The sequence below is a fragment of the Danio rerio genome, chromosome 11 (genome assembly GCF_052040795.2).
Source record: "Danio rerio strain M-AB ecotype USA chromosome 11, GRCz13ab, whole genome shotgun sequence".
In the NCBI taxonomy this organism is placed as follows: domain Eukaryota; kingdom Metazoa; phylum Chordata; class Actinopteri; order Cypriniformes; family Danionidae; genus Danio; species Danio rerio.
The window spans coordinates 26,745,001-26,764,150 of record NC_141031.1 but is presented as its reverse complement, the minus strand read 5'-3'; the positions used below and the strand labels follow the sequence as shown (position 1 = coordinate 26,764,150).

The 19,150-nt window shown below is 34.3% G+C and overlaps 2 protein-coding genes across 57 annotated transcripts in view; both read right to left on the bottom strand.

Moving 5' to 3' along the window:
- The window catches only part of si:dkey-76p14.2, a 247,425-nt gene that overhangs the window by 6,848 nt on the left and 221,427 nt on the right, over window positions 1–19,150 (bottom strand). For 6 of the 7 annotated variants that reach the window (XM_087272602.1, XM_087272603.1, XM_087272605.1 and 3 more), the window contains 9 exons: window positions 6,965–7,129; window positions 6,666–6,786; window positions 6,453–6,565; window positions 6,212–6,370; window positions 4,412–4,511; window positions 3,633–3,790; window positions 3,346–3,447; window positions 3,166–3,252; window positions 1,751–1,869 (listed from right to left, as the gene is read on the bottom strand). In XM_087272602.1, the coding sequence (XP_087128728.1) occupies window positions 1,751–1,869; window positions 3,166–3,252; window positions 3,346–3,447; window positions 3,633–3,790; window positions 4,412–4,511; window positions 6,212–6,370; window positions 6,453–6,565; window positions 6,666–6,786; window positions 6,965–7,000 (995 nt within the window). In that variant the 5' untranslated portion in view covers window positions 7,001–7,129. Of the gene's footprint in view, window positions 1–1,750; window positions 1,870–3,165; window positions 3,253–3,345; window positions 3,448–3,632; window positions 3,791–4,411; window positions 4,512–6,211; window positions 6,371–6,452; window positions 6,566–6,665; window positions 6,787–6,964; window positions 7,130–19,150 lie in introns of those variants that run through there. The other variant, NM_001442775.1, reaches the window with a different exon arrangement.
- pnp4a (purine nucleoside phosphorylase 4a) overlaps window positions 7,806–19,150 on the bottom strand; it is a 232,772-nt gene continuing 221,427 nt past the window's right edge. For 25 of the 50 annotated variants that reach the window (XM_087272140.1, XM_087272142.1, XM_087272146.1 and 22 more), the window contains 7 exons: window positions 17,593–17,639; window positions 17,172–17,231; window positions 16,457–16,620; window positions 15,682–15,785; window positions 14,058–14,233; window positions 13,772–13,962; window positions 7,806–8,861 (listed from right to left, as the gene is read on the bottom strand). In XM_087272140.1, coding sequence (XP_087128266.1) covers window positions 8,644–8,861; window positions 13,772–13,962; window positions 14,058–14,233; window positions 15,682–15,785; window positions 16,457–16,620; window positions 17,172–17,194 — 876 coding nt within the window. In that variant the 5' untranslated portion in view covers window positions 17,195–17,231; window positions 17,593–17,639 and the 3' untranslated portion in view covers window positions 7,806–8,643. 50 annotated transcript variants of the gene reach the window in all.

Sequence of the window (19,150 nt, the reverse complement as noted above, 5' to 3'; positions counted from 1 at the left end):
GACATATTTTACTTTTGCTTTCAGTTTGACGGCAGTCTCCGTGAGGAGCTGCAGTCTGTTTGTTTTGGTTTAGACGGCAGCCTCCGTGAGGAGCTGCCGTCACTGTTATTAATAAATCATTTTAAAACTATGTCGGTTCTCCGCCTCCTTCTTCCCGGCGGCCAAAGGGCCGTGAACTTCATTACAGCTTTGAATCGGGGGGGTCTCAGAAACCGACCCATTGTATTAGCAGGCATATACCTGTATTGGCGGGCTTGCCAAACAGAAGCTAATTCACAGCTATGGCCTTCTGGGTAAAAATGGTTTTCTTATATTTGACGTATTTTTTTTTTTTGCTTTGTTTAATTAAAACGTTTAAATATAATAAAAAATACATATAATAATTAAACTTAATAATTATATTTTTATTATATTATATTTTTTTCCCGCGCCTCCCCTGACATGCTCTGGCGCCCCCCCAGGGGAGGCGCGCCTCACACTTTGAAAACCCCTGACTTAGAGTTTCCCAACCCTGTTCTTGGAGGCACACCAACAGTACATATTTTGGACGTCGCCTTTATCTGACTCATTAACTTCAGGTTTTGGAGTCTCTTCTTATTGTCTGATGAGTTTATTGAGGTGTGTTTGATTAGGAAGTGGTGGAAAATGTGTACTGTTGTTGTGCCTTTACGAACAGGGTTGGGAAACACAGACTTGGGGTACACTTTGTTCTACATTTCAGATACATGTCTTTTTTGTACATGTCCATGAGAAGGCGGGGCTTGTCAGATCACCCAGCAAAACACCTCCTTAAACCCAACCAACAGTGTTTTAAAAAGCAAATATAAGAGAAATGTGCATCACGACCACATAGTTTACCTTGAATTTACATTGTTTTTATCTCTTTTGTTCACAACATCAGAATTGTTGTCCAGATGGAGATTGATAGGTGATTACAAAAAAAAGGTCTTTTCTGGTGTTTGTTTAGTGTTGTGCAAAAGCTTTTTTTAAATAATATTATACCTCTGTGAATATCAATAGTGTAAAAAAGAACAAAAAAACTGCCCTATAGCATAATTTTACCTAGAAACTGTAGTCAAACATATGTCTAAGCATCTTTTTGCGGTTACACAAAAATATAAGCTAAAGCATGTATTTCCGATGAGCCTGTGTTGCAGAAATACTTTGGAAGCCAATAGTAAACACAAAACATCCATGGAACAAGTGGAGGGTGAGTAAATTATGACAGTATTTTCATTTTTTTTTTTGCATGAACAATCCCATTAAGTCACAGTGTGTTTTATTTATACCTGTGGCTTCAAAATATCAGTATAAAATATCACAATATGACACAATTGACAATTAAATGCCTTGTTGTCCTGAGAACTTATGTCTTACAGAATTCCAAAGACAAGAATTAGGTGAATAAATGATGACAGAATTTATTTAAGCTTTCCTTTTACAAGTCTTAATGCATAAAATGAGCCTTACTGGATGTTAAACTATCATGGGCTGTGTGCTGTCAGTGTCTTTGAGAAGGCTCTTGAAAGTGAAGTCCTCTAAGTGTTGCTGTTCTATATCTGTTTATGGGAGGGGTCGGGTCATACTAACACTGTTAGACATTTCGAGGGGTTTGTTGAACTTCCTTTCAAGTGGACAATTTTGTGAGAACTTTTCTCTGCAACTTCAACTGAAGAGCTTGCCAGTGTTCTTATGTTTCACTGAAGATGTAAGTATTTTGAGTGATAAAGAATAACTGAATAACACTTACTTATCTGATTTCAGGAAAACATCTGGAAAGATCTTTCGCTTTATGTTTGGTCTTGATAGTTGAAGCTCTTGAATACTCTTCGTTATATCTTCTTTCTTTAGCTCCAGCTCCATTATCACCTTGAGAGAAAAAAAATAAAAATAGAAATAAACACACACACACACACACACACACACACACACACACACACACACACACACACACACACACACACACACACACACACACACACACACACACATTTTAATTAATTACTAAACTAATAGACATTATTACAGCAATCAAACAAATTATGATACTACATGAGAAATCTCAGCATTTCTTCCAAGTTCTTCCATCTTCGATTCCTGATTAAACTTTAAGAAAATAATGTTATTCTGACCAATTGTAAATTTCTGAAAAAAATATATATATTAATAATAAAATAAAATGAATAAAAAAATAAAATAGAATCCTCTGAATGACATGAACAACATAGGCTCATTCTGAAAATGTATGCCTATATACATTTCTGGAGATTGCGATTTATGTAGCCAGAAGTACGTATGGCTGCATTTCACCTTTAAAACAAATGCTACGGGGCAGTATGACGATGTTGCATTTCGCGCTTACCATCTGACCGCTTAGCTCCGTATGGACAGCTTTCCTGCTGTTACCAGTTTGTCCAGTTAGCTTGCCACATATAGCGGCGAACTAGAGATACAGAGAGGAGTTGACCATGATGACGGGGTTCGAGTCTCGTGAAGAACAGTTTCAGAAAGCAGGTAAGACAAAAACAAAAGCCATAAAACAAATAAGTTAATAATAGGGTGAGAATGTGGTAAAATCTGAAAACGTGGTAAAAATCAGGCAAGGGCTTTTCTTTTCCTTGATTGCTTTTTAAAACTGTTGATTTGGTTTAGGGAAGTGTGTGTTCAGGTCAATCGGGGCTTTTGAAAACACTATTGGTTCGGTTTAGGCAAGGAGGAGATGGGGTCAGTTGATCAGTCAGTCAGTCACTTCATACAGTAAGTCAATCAGTCAGTCGAAACTGGATTTATTTGAGAACAACAGGCGCAAATGGCACTCGTGAGAGAAATTTGAGATCTGAAAAAGCATGCACAGCAGCCTCTGGTGGATTCGCGAAAACAAAAACTGCAAAAATGTAGCTCCTGGGACGTATTTGGTGCTCTCTAGAAATGTATATTGTGGTACGTTTTCAGAATTAGCCTGGGTTGGAATGAAAATATTTTTATTTCAAAATTGGACATATAATAACATATATTTACATTTTACAAAAGAAAAATAGGTAATAAATCCAAGAAATCCATAGAATCAGAGTCAGCTGTATGTTATTATACTATAAAGAAACACTGAATATAATTAATTAAATTGAAATAAATGTTGTAATCAAAAACAAACTTTAAAATGATTACCTTTCTATGCAGACTAATCTGTTCTTTCATTTTGTAGTTCTGTGAGGTCATTAGTTTGACAATAGGAGGGATGTGGGATACATGTTTCTGAAAATCAAACCACAAAGACAAGTTTTATAATGCTCTAACAAGAATTGTCTTCATATAAAATACAGTAGATATAAAAACTGATCTTTTTACCTCAGCAATGGCTGACAGCACTTCCTGTTCTCTTTGCTTTTGGCATCTCTCCAAACTTTCCATCTCTTTCTTAAACAGTAGAGTCACATCCTCTTGCTCATTCTGACAATCACAGAGGAAATGTATATTAAAATGTTCTTAAACACTGAGGAGTACTTATGAGAGCTGGGACCGCATGTTTTTTAATAAATAAAGGATTTTCCTGGATTTCATTTCGATTACTTTTTAGTCTTCACTCATCAGTTGACATCAGTTCATTCAGAAACTAATTCCTTGTTATATTTTACCTGCTGCAGCTTTTTCAGTTGATCCAGCTTTCTTTCCATGTCTGCAATCTGCAAGACCTTGACTGGGAACTCCATATCTCTGTATGTTTTCAGGAAACGGAGCTCCTTCTGAGCTTTCAGCACCTCTGCTTTTACAACATCCAACTGCTTCTGCAAACCTGCACTTATAAGAGTAGTCAGTTGAAATTTGATGATGCAGTTTGTGTTTGCTTCACCATTGCAGCTGCTACACTATAAGGCTAAAATGTGTAAACCCAATTATAAACTGTAGAAACAGAGCCAATATAATAATGGAACAGAAGAGGGCCTCGTTCTACAGGAAATGTTTCTGTGTGCTAGATTTTATGTGCCTCTGCTTGTAATGTAACATTGAAATGTTTGGGGGCAGAAGGATTTTCCCCCAAAAGAAAATAATACTTTTATTCAACAATGATTCATAAATTATTAAGAAATGTTTTTGTTGTTTTTTTATTCATATATCAAATAATTCTAAAACATTTCATAGCTTGAACAAAAAACATTAAGCATTTGCTGTGCTTTGATTTGGAGGACTAAACAGGAATAAACAACATTTTTTAAATGTATAAAAAGATAATACTGTTTTTTCAAATGTAACAATACACATTAAAATTGCATGTACTGTATTAAAATAAATGTAGCCAGCATATTAATTAGAAAGTACGTTCTGATTACTTTTAGTCATGCAGTGTATAAACCAGGTAGTAAAAAAGTAATAATGTAAATAGTTAAACATAACTGATGAAGTATATACCACTAACCACTGAGATGTGTGTGTGACGCTTCCTCTGTAGCAATCAGGTCTGCTTTGGCACTTTTAATAAGACTGTCATCCCATCGTTTCAAAGCTGTCATTGATCTCTAGAAAGAACAGAAGAGTTAAAAGTTAAATTTGGCAATTAATTCTTACATCATTTACTCACCCTAACTGTTCCAAACCTGCATGACGTTTATTCATCTTCAGAACACAAAATTAGCAATTGAATAAAATCTGCTTTGAAATAATGTTCACCCAAAATGTTTGATGTTCAAACATTTCAAAACTAAAAAAGTAATTAGATTGGAGTTTTATGAAGAGATGGAAATGTTGTGAGAGTGCTAGAAAAAAATAAATAAAACAAGTACTTTTTTAGTAAAAGGTTTTAATTTCATATACTCTATCATATATTTCAGATATCCAACATACATTCATTCATGTTGTTGATGGAAATCACACATGAACATATTTTTTTTTCTTTAGGGTCTTGTATCCTTGCATTTAATAAATGAACAACAAGCCAACCAAGACCCAAATAAATAATAACTTACATGTGTGTGTTTTTTAAGATGCAAGAACATAAAAAAATATGAGTACACTGAAGCACATTAAAGATTTGCATTAGGGCTGCACAATACTGGAAAAATAGGACATTGCGATATTTTGTTTTTCTGCTATAAATATTGAAATATATAAACAATTTCACCAGAAGTTTTTTTTTTTATTTAGATCGATTGGACTGATTCTGTAGAGAAGTGAATGGTTCATAGAAATCTCAAAAATTAACTCATTACACCAAGGACAACAGTGAAATAAACAGTGTTTTATGATTTTTTGGTGGAATCAAATAGTATTCAGGTTCGGAATTTCAATAATCAAATGTAAAATATATGAATAATTCAAAATTCATTCATTCATTTTCTTTTTGGCTTAATCCCTCTATTAATCAGCAATCGCAAAATGAACCGCCAACTTATCCAGGATAAGTTTTACGCAGCAGATACCATTTCAGCTGGAACCCATCACTGGGAAACATCCATACACACTCATTCACACAAATACACTACTGACAATTTAGCTCACCCAATTCACCTCTAGCACATGTCTTTGGACTGTGGGGGAAACCGGAGCACCCGGAGGAAACCCACATGATCATGGGGAGAACATGCAAACTGCAAATGCCAACTGAACCAGCTAAGGCTCGAACCAATGACTTTCTTGCGGTGAGGCAATCATGCTACCCATTGCGCCACTGGAAAGCCCCTTTACTGTATAAATAATTCAAAATTATTCTTTACTAAAGTTACAAATGGTCAAATTTCTTGTGCCCGAACACTTTTGATTAAACTGAACACAATTTTGGTTAAATCTGCATTAACTACACAATTCCCATGTGTCCTAAATGGTTTCTCCTGGTTAACCATAATCATAACTGAACATTGCAGATCCTGTGATGTGACTATTGCAGATGTGCACATTGCGATATCGATGCTAAAATGATATATTGTGCAGCTCTAAGTGCATCAAAATAAGATGAATGTGTCATAATTCTCTCATGTTGGAAATCCATATCAAAGTTGTTTTTTTAATCTGTGGCACACAAAACATTTACAATGCTTCATAATCTTGGGATGAAACCACTGGGGTTGAATGGACAGATATCTATAAATTGGGAGGTGCAGAAATCTCTCAGATTTGAATAAACACGTGTTTTTTGTGTTTTGATGATCAAGGGAAGTCTTAGGGTTTACAACAACATTAGAGTGCACCCTATTGTTCACTGGGATCTAAAAACTTAGCTCACCCTCATTTGTTGACTCTGGACGAGCAGTTCATTGGCTTTGGAGACTGAGTTTCTGTCTGTATCCACAATGCTTCTGGCCACCTGCAGGTTTCTCTCTTGAAGCTGTTCACAATGCTCCTCCAGATCCTTTATTGCCTCTTTCCTGGACCTGATGAGTAACTATAACAGACTGCAGCTGTTGACAAGGTATATACCAAACTAAACACAAATGAACTATAAAAGTCTTCTTTATAGTACACACCATCAGGGTTTTGATACAGTCTTTCTTTTCCTGTTCAACGCTTTCTGTTTTCCTTCTTGTAAGGAGTTTGGGGAGTGTTGAGAAATCATTGTGGACAGTATTTAGAGATTTTCCTGTTTATAATAGTAGAAATTACACAATAGTGCATTAAGAATAAGATAGGTGTGCCTTAAGACAGTAGAAGCATAATTTTTATTTTAGCCATGTTTATACCTGGTTTTAAAGTTGGAGATGATCTTTTTCCTGCTTTATTAGATGATATGTCTGATTTATGAATAGGAGCTGTCCAAAGCAGGTGTTTGGAACTTGTACTTCGCTCCCATTTTCTGTAATCCTGGGATATAAGAATTTTAATTGATACAAACTGTTTAGTTAGGCTCCATTTTTAACCAAACAGAAAGCCAAACTCAAATATAAAGACTAAACAAGGTGTCCTGCAAACCTTTTTATCACAACATGCCCAAACATTTTATTAGCATTACAACATATAACATAAACCTATTTTGTCATACCACAGAATGAAGGCTCCACATATCTCGACCAATCATTATGATGTTTTCTTCACAGGCTGAATGTTTTTGTCCACAAGAAAACTCACGGAGAGACCAAACAATCCCAGCATTCCGCAAATTTCATCATAGCAACCGAAAACAGACTGTGAAACACTTTGGCTCCATCTAGTGGACACATTGAGCATGCGCGGAAATTAGGAAATTTACACTTCAATGTTCATTATTCAATTAAATTCATTTCACCTTTGTTTGTATAGCGCTTTTACAATGTAAATTGCGTCAAAGCAGCTTCACATAGAAGATCATAGTAAATTGAGTTCAGTGTGGTTAATAATCACTACTGAGAGTCCAAACAGAGTCCTGTAGAGCAAATTAACGCACAGCTCATTTATTCATTTTCTTTTCGGCGTAGTCCCTTTATTAATCAGGGGTCACCACAGCAGAATGAACTGCCAACTTATCCAGCATATGTTTTACGCAACGGATGACCTTCCAGCTAAACCCCATCAATGGTAAACATCCATACACTCTCAATTCACACACATAGCCAACACTATGGACAGTGCAGCTTACCCAACTAACCTAAAGCGCATGTCTTTGGACTGTGGGGGAAACCGGTGAACCCGGAAGAAACATGCAGGGAACACGGAGAGAACATGCAAACTCCACACAGAAATGCCAAACTATTTTCATTATCTACCACAACCTATACTTTTTTAGATTAACTTCTATAATTTAATATAAATTCTATGTGATTGTATAAATCGTGTAAAACACAAGTTGTTGTTACATTTAGATGTATATTTAGGCTACAATATGAAACAAATAAAAGACCACAGGGTGTGCTTGAATACAATTTGTTTTATTCTATAAAGATCTCATCACTTTTCTTACAAATTTCAAATACAAAATAATATTTAAGGCATTTTTACACATAGAAATCAATGTTGGTCAAAATAACAAGTATTTGAGCTGCTTACAAATCAGAGTTCTTCCACCATATATTTCTAAACATTGTGTTGTCTAAAAGTAAACAAGAACATGTCTGAAGTCATGGCATCTTTTTATTTTGACCATTTGTCATTTTATGCTTTAAATAACAGTTATGTTAAATTAAGAAGTAACATTGATTTGCATAAGTTATTCATATAAATTGCATATGTAAAATACACTTTTCAAAATACACTTTTTTTTTTGCTGAAATTCTTGAATTACAGATCAGATTATACTTTTTGTTTTATACAAGACAAGATTATACAAACATGTCGACATACAGTGGCACTGTACAATGCAAAGAGAAAAAAATACATATAAATAGATTCAAATATTCAACTTTATCATCAAAATATCAACATTAGGAAACTTTAATAGTAATAGCAGTTTATAAAACATTTGACTCTATAATAAAAGATATTAACATTACGCAATCATGTATATACAGTGGTATTCACAAACTTCTATGCACTAAAAAAAAAACAGCACCAACTGAATAGTAAGCTTGTTGTTAAGGCACCATCTGATCAGATCATTTTTTGCGATCTCATAAATACCGAAATCATAAATATTTAAAAGACGTGTGTTATTGAAACATGCGTAGAGAATTGAACAGATAATCACGGTGTAGCTGCAGGTTCTTGTGGATGAGGTTTTGACTGGCAGGTGCAGTGCTGCTGATGTCATCATGCCGTGTTGTTGTTGATGTCCATGCGGCTGATGAGCTCCGTGACGAGAGCCTGCAGCGTCTCTGAACGCATTTTGCTCACTTCCAACACAGCTTCATGATTGACAGTCTCGTTGTCCTCATAGCTTTTCACCACTTTGTTAGTGATGAGGGAGAGACCGAAGACTCTTATGCCACAGTGACTGGCGACCAACACTTCCGGTGCTGTACTCATTCCTTTAAAGGTAAATTATATAGAAATTAGTTATTCAATGAATAATTGATACAAAACAGAAATATGACTTCTTTATATACACCTTATATCTAGCATTAAAGATCAGGCCTGGTACTTTCTTGACAATCAAAAACTGTGGTAGATTCCCATTTTCTACACTCAAAAATGTTGTTTGCTGTTTATTTAAACTGTTTATTTAAAATGAGCTGAAACAACACAGTTATTGAGTTTTTTTGCAACAATTTAATTGTTTTATGTTCAATCCACTTAAATCTGTTAACTTAATTCCTTCATGTTGGCCCAACACAGATGTGTGGGACCAAGCAATTTTTACAGTGTAGTGTAATATAATAATACTTAATATATTTAATGTTTACTTTCTCCTTAAATTTTTAGTTTTGTCTTTAGTTTATTTGACAAATCTGTAAAAATTATCATAGCACATTTAGAAATTACTTTTATATAGGCCACAAACAATGTATTGTTTTTTCCCATATAGACAGGTGTAATCAAAATTACTGGAACCCTTGTTAAATATGTGCCTGATATAAATAAACCTGTATTGTTATTTTTTATCTTTAATTTATTATTTTTTTAAATGAAATTAATAATTTCTAATTAATTAATTAAATAATTAATAATTAGAAAATAATTATTTCATTGAAATAAAACATAAAAATGACTAAGAAATTAAGTAAGAATTCTGCTAAATTCTGTACAATGCATGGCTTATTAGCTTTAGAACACTTTACTTTAAAACACTTTTATTTCCCCTAAATGATGACAGCATTTTAACTAGAATTTAAGTCAGGGGTGTCCAAACTCAGTCCTGGAGGGCCTGTGTCCTGCAAGGTTTAGTTCCAACCCCAATTAGACACACCTGAACCAGCTAACCAAGCTCTTAAGCTGTGGTCACACTGCACTTTTCTCCCCATAAACTTCCTTTCATATGCACACAAATGTGTCAGACCCCAAATGCAAGCTTATGCTACATGTTTTCGCACAGCATGGGAAAGTTCAAGCTTGGTGAACTCTGACCTGCAAAATCACATCACATGATTGCGTGAGACCCATCAAAGATCAAAACATGACCTCTCTGGACAGAAATTTAAAACATGGAACAATCGCTTGCTTTTTTAAGTGGCTAATCATCTTGTTTAATCCCACTTCTTTTCACAGCACCGTACAACAGAATTTCGCACACACAAACTCTAGTGTGACCGCAGCTTTACTAGGCTTTCTAGAAACATTCTTGCAGATGTGTTGAAGCAAGTTGGAGCTAAAATCTGCAGGACACCATCCCTTCAGCACCGAGTTTGGACAACTCTGCTTTAAGTGAAAGAGTTTATGCAAATTTACATTGTAATTACATTGTAAATTTAAGCTGATCTTAAAGTGAACTTCTTGAAAAGTCTGTCCAAGGCGATTTGAAAAATATATATAATTGTATGATTATTTAAGAATGATAATGATATACTATATATATATATATATATATATATATATATATATATATATATATATATATATATATAGTTATAACTATTATAATTATGTCACATTCAATCTCTTAAACTTAAAGAGATAAAACAGAATATTCTATCATCATTTACTTGTCACAAACCAGTTTGAGTTTCTTCTTCTATTCAATGCAAAAGAAGATATTTTGAAAAATGCTGAAAAACTTGGCTTGTAGAGTGTTTTCTACTTTTCCGCTTTCCAACATTTTTACAAAATAACTTATTTTATGTTCTACAGGAAAAAATCTTGCAGCTTTAAAACAACTTGAAGTAGAGTAAATAATGAGTATAATTTCCATTTTTAGGTGAACTATCCCTTTACTATTAAGTTTTTATCTGCAGTTCACTTAACGGCCACCAGTGATCGCTAAAATTTTCTGAATTCTACATGTAGCCCCATCCCTGTGAACCGGATGCAGCGAACATTATTTGTTCGTATTGTGACCCATCCGCTTGTTAAGTGTGACGTCACGTGAAACGGCTTTCAAGTCCAAGTGCCGTATCAAACTGTATGGAGAGACTCAACAAAAGGTAATAATAAACGTTTACAAAGCGATGTAATACTTTCGAAAATCCCAATCACAGTACATATATCCATGCCTAATATCCAATGACCAGAAATCGATTAGTTTTTTTATCCATTTCTTAAATATTGGTGTATATAATTTTATATAAATTTCACTTTAATGTGTGATACGACTAAAAAGTGTTCACAAACGAGTATTTTCTCAATTTTAATGAGAAGCAGCCTAGACCCGGAAACAGCATTTCATCTGTCACCGATAGATGAAGCAGGTTCCTAGGAATATAAACAGTGGGCGTGGCTTGTTTTTTTCTACTGCAAGCTGATTGGATGTAGTAAAGTAGGCATTTCATTCTGAAAGATGGGACTCCTCCTACTTACCAATTCTGTTTGTTGTCAAAACTGACATTTGGAGCCGTGTTTTAAGATATGTTAGCCATGCCCATTTCCTAAAATATACGTTATTTGACAATTTATATATATATATATATATATATATATATATATATATATATATATATATATATATATATATATTAAGGGTGTCACGATTTCGATTTTAATCGAAAATCGATCGAAATTTATGCTCGATTTCGATTGTCGAATCAAAAAATAGAATCGTCGATGCTGCCACGCCCCCATGTCACGTCAGCTGGGCTTGCCAAGCGGGAAAAAACAGGCTTGTTGAAGTGCTTGTTAAACTGTGCAGACGCAAGAGACCCGTTGACAGAGCTCCCTTCAGGGCTCGACATAAGGACTGCCCGATAGCCCGGAGCCAGCATGCGAGACGCTCGGGCCAGTGTACAGTGCTGCCTTGTTGACTGACAGATTGAGCCAGAGCTGCGTGCTGCGACTGTCTGTCAATTGTGTGCAAATACAATCTTACGGTGCTTTCACACATAGACGTTTGTTTCGGAATCTGTCTCGTTTCCCCCTTTAGCGTGGTTTGTTAGGCATAAATCCAGCAGTTGTGCTCGCATCCGCGCCAAATCAATCAGTCCGAGAACGCCTGAATGAGACGGTCTCTGCCCTACTGAGCGGATCGATTGTACTGAGAAAACAAAACAATGCAACAAACTAACGACCCAGGCTATATCACAGCGTATTATGATCGTGTAATAGCCATATATACAGCTATATTAAGAGAGAATGATGAGTGGGGCGAGATGTCATTCTTACCGGTAAATGCGAAAGTGAAAGCATGCTGAAATATTACCGAGAGCTGTTTATCCAGCCTGATCTCAGTTTATCCGTCAGGAAAATTGACCGAAATTACTATCTGTTAATTTTACCATATTTTAATCGTATAATATGTTGTATTAAGCCTGTTGTTTTGTTCATTTCCGCACTGACAGCTCGAAAGAAAGATTTACATTGATCTGATGCAGTCTCGGTTCATCTGCTATGTCTCTCTATAATTTAAGCCTATAATGCAGAATTCTAGCCAACGTTTCTTTAATAGATTGATTAATTCAATAGATAGATTTTTACAAAACCTGACAATTGAAATGAGGCTTTGTATATATGAGAAAGTCTGACCTCTGCTTTATATTAGGTGATGATGTCTGTGGGTTGTTAAAATTAAAGTGCACATTTTTGCTTCTAAAATATTCTATACACAACTGCTCAAAAGTTTGGGGTCAGTATGATTGTTAAATATGTTAAACTAAGCTTCTTCTGCTCACCAAGGCTGCAATTATTTCATCATAAATACAAATTGTGAAATGTTTCACTATAAAATAACTGTTCAACAGTACTTTATCATTTAATTTATTCATTTATTCCAGTGATTTTAAAGATGAAATTTCAGCTTCATTACTCCAGTCACATAATCCTTCAGAAATCACTAATATTAATTATTATTATATTTATTAATGGTAATAGTAACAAAAGCAATAATGTCTGGAGTAATAATTTTATTTAAAACTACATACAATAACAAAGTAGTTATTTAAAATTTTGATAAATATTTAACAATTTAACATTTTTTACATTTAATAAATGTAGCCTTGATGAACTGAATAAGTTTTCTTAAAAACATTTAAAAAATTACTGTAAATATATACAGTGGAAGTCAGAATTATAAGCCCCCCTTTGTTGTTTTTTTCATTTTAAAATATTTCCTAAATGATGTTTAACAGAGCAAGGAAATGTTGATAGTATGTCTGATAATATTTTTTCCTCTGAACAAAGTCTTATTTGTTTTATTTTGGCTAGAATAAAAGCAGTTCTTAATTTTTTATGAACCATTTTAAGGTCAAATTTATTAGCCCCTTAAGCTAATTGTTTTTCAGACTGTCTCCAGAACAAACCATCGTTATACAATAACTTGCCTAATTACCCTAGCCTGCCTGGTTAACCTAATTAACCTAGTTAAGACTGCTTCAATCTTTTACTTTCACACTAGTCATTTTAGCAAACACCTCAGATACTGTTGGCTGGTTCCTGTTGGTTGTGCACCTTTTTTTTACCGACGCCATAATAACGACACAGATCACTGCCTATTCACAAGAAAAAAGTGATTGACAGGTGGTAATTATGTGTGTAACTTGCCTTTATTCATTTATTGTATGATTTGTTTATGGGTAAAACAAAGACCATACAGGTCAGGTAGTTTAAACTGTAGGCTACAAATAATTAATTTGTTATTAATTAATTAATTATTCATAATCGAAAATCGAATCGAAAATCGAATCGAACAGGAAAAGCATTATCATATTTAAATTAAAGATTAAAAGGGCAAACTTTTTTTTTAATGACAAGCATAGATTAATTGTTCACCACAAGTCTAGCAATGTTAGCTAAGTTTTGATTTCTTGAGGACTTTACATATTCAATTCCTAAATGAATTACTGAGACTGAAGCTTACCAACTGCATCCACTCCCAGTCTGTGCAGAAGTCGGGCTTCAGCGATGCTCTCAAAATTGGGTCCCCCCACCATACAATAGACGCCTTCTTGGACATACTGAGAGACACCCATGCCCTTACAGATGTCCAGCGCCATCTTCCGCAGGCCTCTGTCGTAAACCCCAGACATTGGTGGAAATCGTGGACCAAACCTTGACAGCAACGGGTAATTGATTACATCCCTTGTACTGGTGATTGTAATGAATGAACGCTTTCCTAAATCATTTCATCGTACATTGATACTCACTTTTCATCATTAGGCCCATTGAGAGGATTCAGTCCAGCGAGTCCGGGGAAGTTAATGTGGTCACGTATGATCATAATGTCACCACAATTATAACTGTCCGCTAATGACCCCGCAGCATTAGTAACAATCAGAGTGTCGACACCTAAGAGCTTGAACACTCTTACTGGAAATGTGACCTGAGGAACACAAGCACAAATTCTGGTAATTGTTAATCCATTTTCAACATCAAGCACATTTCTTGCAGCTGTGCTGTACAGATATTTCACTAATACACCAGTTTAATCTAACCCTGCATTATGTAAACTACACAAAAGATTCATTGATTGTCGAATTATGCTTTGGGATTCAGCATGTGACTCAAATCAGCGTGACCAAGACGGAGTGAATATCCTACAAGGGCATCCAAAAAAAAAAGGAATTATTCTATCATCCTTTTTGGATTGCAGCATGACACAGCATGAATGGAACAGTGTTATGATTGGAATGCAGGATAATTCTGTTATGTAATATGATTCTGTTTATGACACATGGTAAAACTGTCAAAACTTCGCAAGACCATTAAGCAATTAAAGACTATTAACCAAATAAAGCCTCAAATCGAAATTGAAAATATGCTAAAATTTCACAAAACTGTTTTGTTTAGAGTGAAATATTTCTTTCTTTCTTTCTTTCTTTCTTTCTTTCTTTCTTTCTTTCTTTCTTTCTTTCTAAAAGTATTAAGTGACCCTGAAGACTGAAGTAATGACTATATTTAAAATTCTGCTTTGATAATTTATTATATATAATTGCACTGCATGTATGACATAATTCCCCCATAATTGTTGGTTAATTAGTAATTTTTAACTAGTTTTCTTTTTTTTTTTAATAAAATATTTTTTGAATTACTAGAATGTTTTGCTCATGTTTGTTGGAGAAATGACTAGGAATAATAAACGGCAGAAACGGTCAAACTACTTGCTCTACAAGATTTTGCTTAACAATACAGACAAAGTAGAATAATACAATAAGAAAATTTTGTAAAAATCAGTTTGTAACATCAAGCAGCAGAACGAGCTACTTTTAATATCTAAAAAAAATTGGAAGTGCATGAGACCGGAAGTCTCAAGCCAAAATGATTTAAATGACTGCGCCAACTTTGACGTGAAGAATAAGGTCTGCATCACAGTATCACAGTACTTAATTAGCATATTAAGAGCAAAATTGGTGGATGTTATGATAACCATGACTTGAGGTCAATTGCACAGTTTTGGCACAGCGCCATCAAGTGGTCATGAGAAACACAAATGACATCTCTTTATGTTAATAGTTATAGAACAAATTGGCAGAAAATCTAAACACTTGTCTCTTATACTTATTCAAGCAATACCCAATTTTAACTTGTCAGCCATTTGTGGTGGTGCTGGACATTTTTTATTTATTCAAAAACGCTATATTTTATGAATACACTGACAAACTGTTACAAAATACAGTATGTCTTTGGCACTATGAAACTGTAACAAACTGTTTCTGACTATTAAAAAATTTCGAGTTAAACAATTGCAGCCTTGGTGAACATAAGACACCAATAACTTATCAAACTTTTAAACAAGAGTGTATAAATAATGGCAAAGCAACTTGGACAAACCTTGCTTAGTGAGTGTCCCTCATACATGTGGAATCGGCCCTGCATGCACACACAGGTTTTCCCTTTGAGCTCCCCGAAAACCAGCCGTCCAGCATGACCCTTCACTGTTTCAATACATACAAACACAAGCATTATTATACATAACCAAATACTAAAACGTTTATTATTGTTTTTTCGTCCAAGCAACAGTAAGTAACTTTGACAGTTTGTAAATTTGACATTCAAGAATTTAAAAAACTAAACTACACACTTCTTGGAGAAGGACACACTATAAGCCTCTTCTCACTGTTTATAAATATGACAAGTCACACAGGAACTGGTCTATTTCACAGTAGTAATCAACCCAGCATATCTAAAACAGTCCTACATCAGTTTAAAACAAAGATTCCCAAAGAAGATGAGATAGCAGAACCATATTTGGTTCCTAAGAGAGCCAGTAGTAAAGTCCTCGTGAACTAAAAGTTTGCTGAGACGTTTAATTCAGTAAGTTGATACTTGCAACTAAAACAGAATATTTAGCAGGGGTTCAACATTACAATAATGTCAAATTAATCCCATTTTCTTCTTACTTAGTTACTAAATTGGCCAAAAAACAACAGCACATGCTTGTTGTAAGTTTGGTAGCATGTTACATTACAGATAACATAAACGAACATGTTAACGTAATACATTTTTATTAGTAAGTACTTCACTAAAATGTCTACTTTGTCGTTTTAGCCAATGAAGAAAATCCCTGGAGGAAACCCATTGTCAGACGCTGTGACCCGTGTCTTACCTGTGCTTTGAGGAAAGCCAGGGATGTCCGAATATTTGAACGAGTCCTGGCACTTGAGCCCATCCGCCAACATGCCCAGTCCAGAGCCACAAATGATGGCTACTTTAGGTCTGTGCTGTGTCTGGGACAGAAGCCAGTCTGCCGCCCTCTGGTAGTCCTCATGGCTGGTGACAAGAGGAAAAAAAATGAACTGAAAGCCTGTGTCTCTATTTGTATACATTAGAAGAATTTAAAGAGTTTAAATAATCAATTACTCAAAGACTAACTGCATTGTGCCATTGGATATGACTGATATTCATTTTTCTGTGATCTAATGACATTTAAATTTCAAAAAGCTTGATCAGAATCATGTTTCATGACACAAATAAACTTTATCCAAGAGACAGAAACTGAAAATTTGTCATCATTTACTGGTTTTAAACATTTTATTGTTCTTTCTTCTGTTAAAGACACACAAAACAGATTATTTAAACAAAACCTGCAAACATTGACTTTCAACAGGTTTTCAACATTCTTCAAAATAACTTATTTTATGTTCAACAGAATAAAGAAACTCATAAATGCTTGAAACCAGTCGAGAGAACATAAACAATAAGTAAGTTTTCATTTTTGATTGAACAATCCCTTTAAGTTAAGCTGAAGTATTATTAAGTAGTCATAAATGCTATCTTAAGCTATTCTTTAAACCCTAAGATGGAAAGAAAGCATAACTTACCAGATTTGGTCTTTACTATGCATGTTGTTGTTGGAGAAAGTTTACAACTGAGGAGGGATCCTGGATTTGAGCAGTGTGTGAATGAGAGAGCAGCTCTTTCCATTTAAGTAAAACTCACTAACACACACAAACGCTCTGATTGGTTACAGCTTACTGTTATAGTTAGTCTTGTCAAATCAAATGCCACGTATCTTGTAGGTGTGTCAAAGTATAATAACAGAGGCAAACTAAATTTAAAGGCACATTTGTAGGAAGTAAGCTTTTAAAATCAAGCACACAAGAATATAGTGTCCTCATACACATGCTAAATAAATAAATCAATCTGTGACATAATATTACAAAGTTTTATAATCACATAAGAGGATGAGTTTTTTAAGGGGTAATAATAGAGATTTATTATTAGTGTTTATTAGAGATTTACCATATATGCTTTTTCCCTCTCAAATCTTTGACTTTGGGCTCTGTAATCTGTAATATACAAAATAAACAGAGTAAACTTCAATTTAAAGTTGTAGTTGTAGCTATTTTTTAATGAGTGCTAAAAGGTGATTTATTACATTTTAGTATTTGAATGTACAAACCGATCCTAAAATGTATCCTAAAATGTGTATGTAAGCTTTTAAGAAAAACATTTAGCACTCATGTCCTAAAATAAAGTGGTGTTACATAGTGTAGTTAGACAATGCTTTTTTCATGTGAAAGCATTGCAATTTCAAAAGTTTAATCACATTACAGAAGAATAATAGGATCAAAACTGAACAAACATTCATTTTCAGCTCAACTTTCAGTTCTAGTTGTGGTCATTTTCTATTTTTACTGTATGCTAAAAGGCAATCAGTATATTTTTTTGTAGATTTGCATGCACAGACGTATCCCAAAATGTCTACAGATGCATTAATCAGTGAGATATGTCAATAGTTTGAGCTCGAGTTCTGCCACAGGATGGGTAACATGTGAGGCCCATTACCAGGGGTACAAACTCCAACCCAAATCCAAAGCACGGGACCAGCAAAAATTTAATTTGGGGAGCTCACAAGATTTATCTGATTGTAAGCAATTTTCCACTTTTAGATGCGGATCAAAAGATTTGTGAGTGGTACAATACTACTTGACATCTCTATTATTAAAAGTAACGCATTTCGCACACTGCTTGACCCAGTGTTTCATTGACTTGACATTTGTCCTGCGATTGGCGAAGTTTGTCCATTTTTAGAAATAGGATCTACACTATGATTTAAATGACTTAAAATGCAACCATCAAATCAACTTACATTACATAACAAACAGGTAGCCAGTCATTATGGCTAAATAAATCAAGTGTATCAGTCTACTGTGGCGGTTTGGAGTACATAGTGTTCAAGAGGCTGTACATTTGTCTGCTGTTTTTTATATGGACATTTGCCAAATATATTTTTAAGTGCACTTGGAATAATGATTTATGAAATGATGATAGAAAAAGGAGACCAAAGTGACAGAAGATATGTAACATTTACAAAAAAAGCAAATCTGTTGCTTGAATCAATTATACTGTACAATTTCATGGTAATTATGCAAGAATATGTGACTGCAAAACTAAGTAATTGACCAATAAAAATGAATATACAGAGAAATTAGGGCAACTATTCATTACCAAGTATTAAATAAAACAATATTTAGCCCTTTTAAATCTGACAAAATCAGTTTTAAATGTTTGTATATTTAAAATGTATCAATGAATAAGCATTTATATATTTACAATTTACTTTTTGTCATTTATTGGTACGATACAATGTAGATATTTAACTGTATATGATCATTTTTCACTATTTATACATTTAATAAAACACAACAAGTTTAAATATGTTACAGTTTTTCTCTATTGGTTTGGCTCATTTCTTGAAACAGAAATCGCATTCTAAAAAACAACATGGACAAACCTTCAAACCACTTGGCAATTGTTCACAACAGACTTGATTTTTCTCATTCATTTCATCAAATTG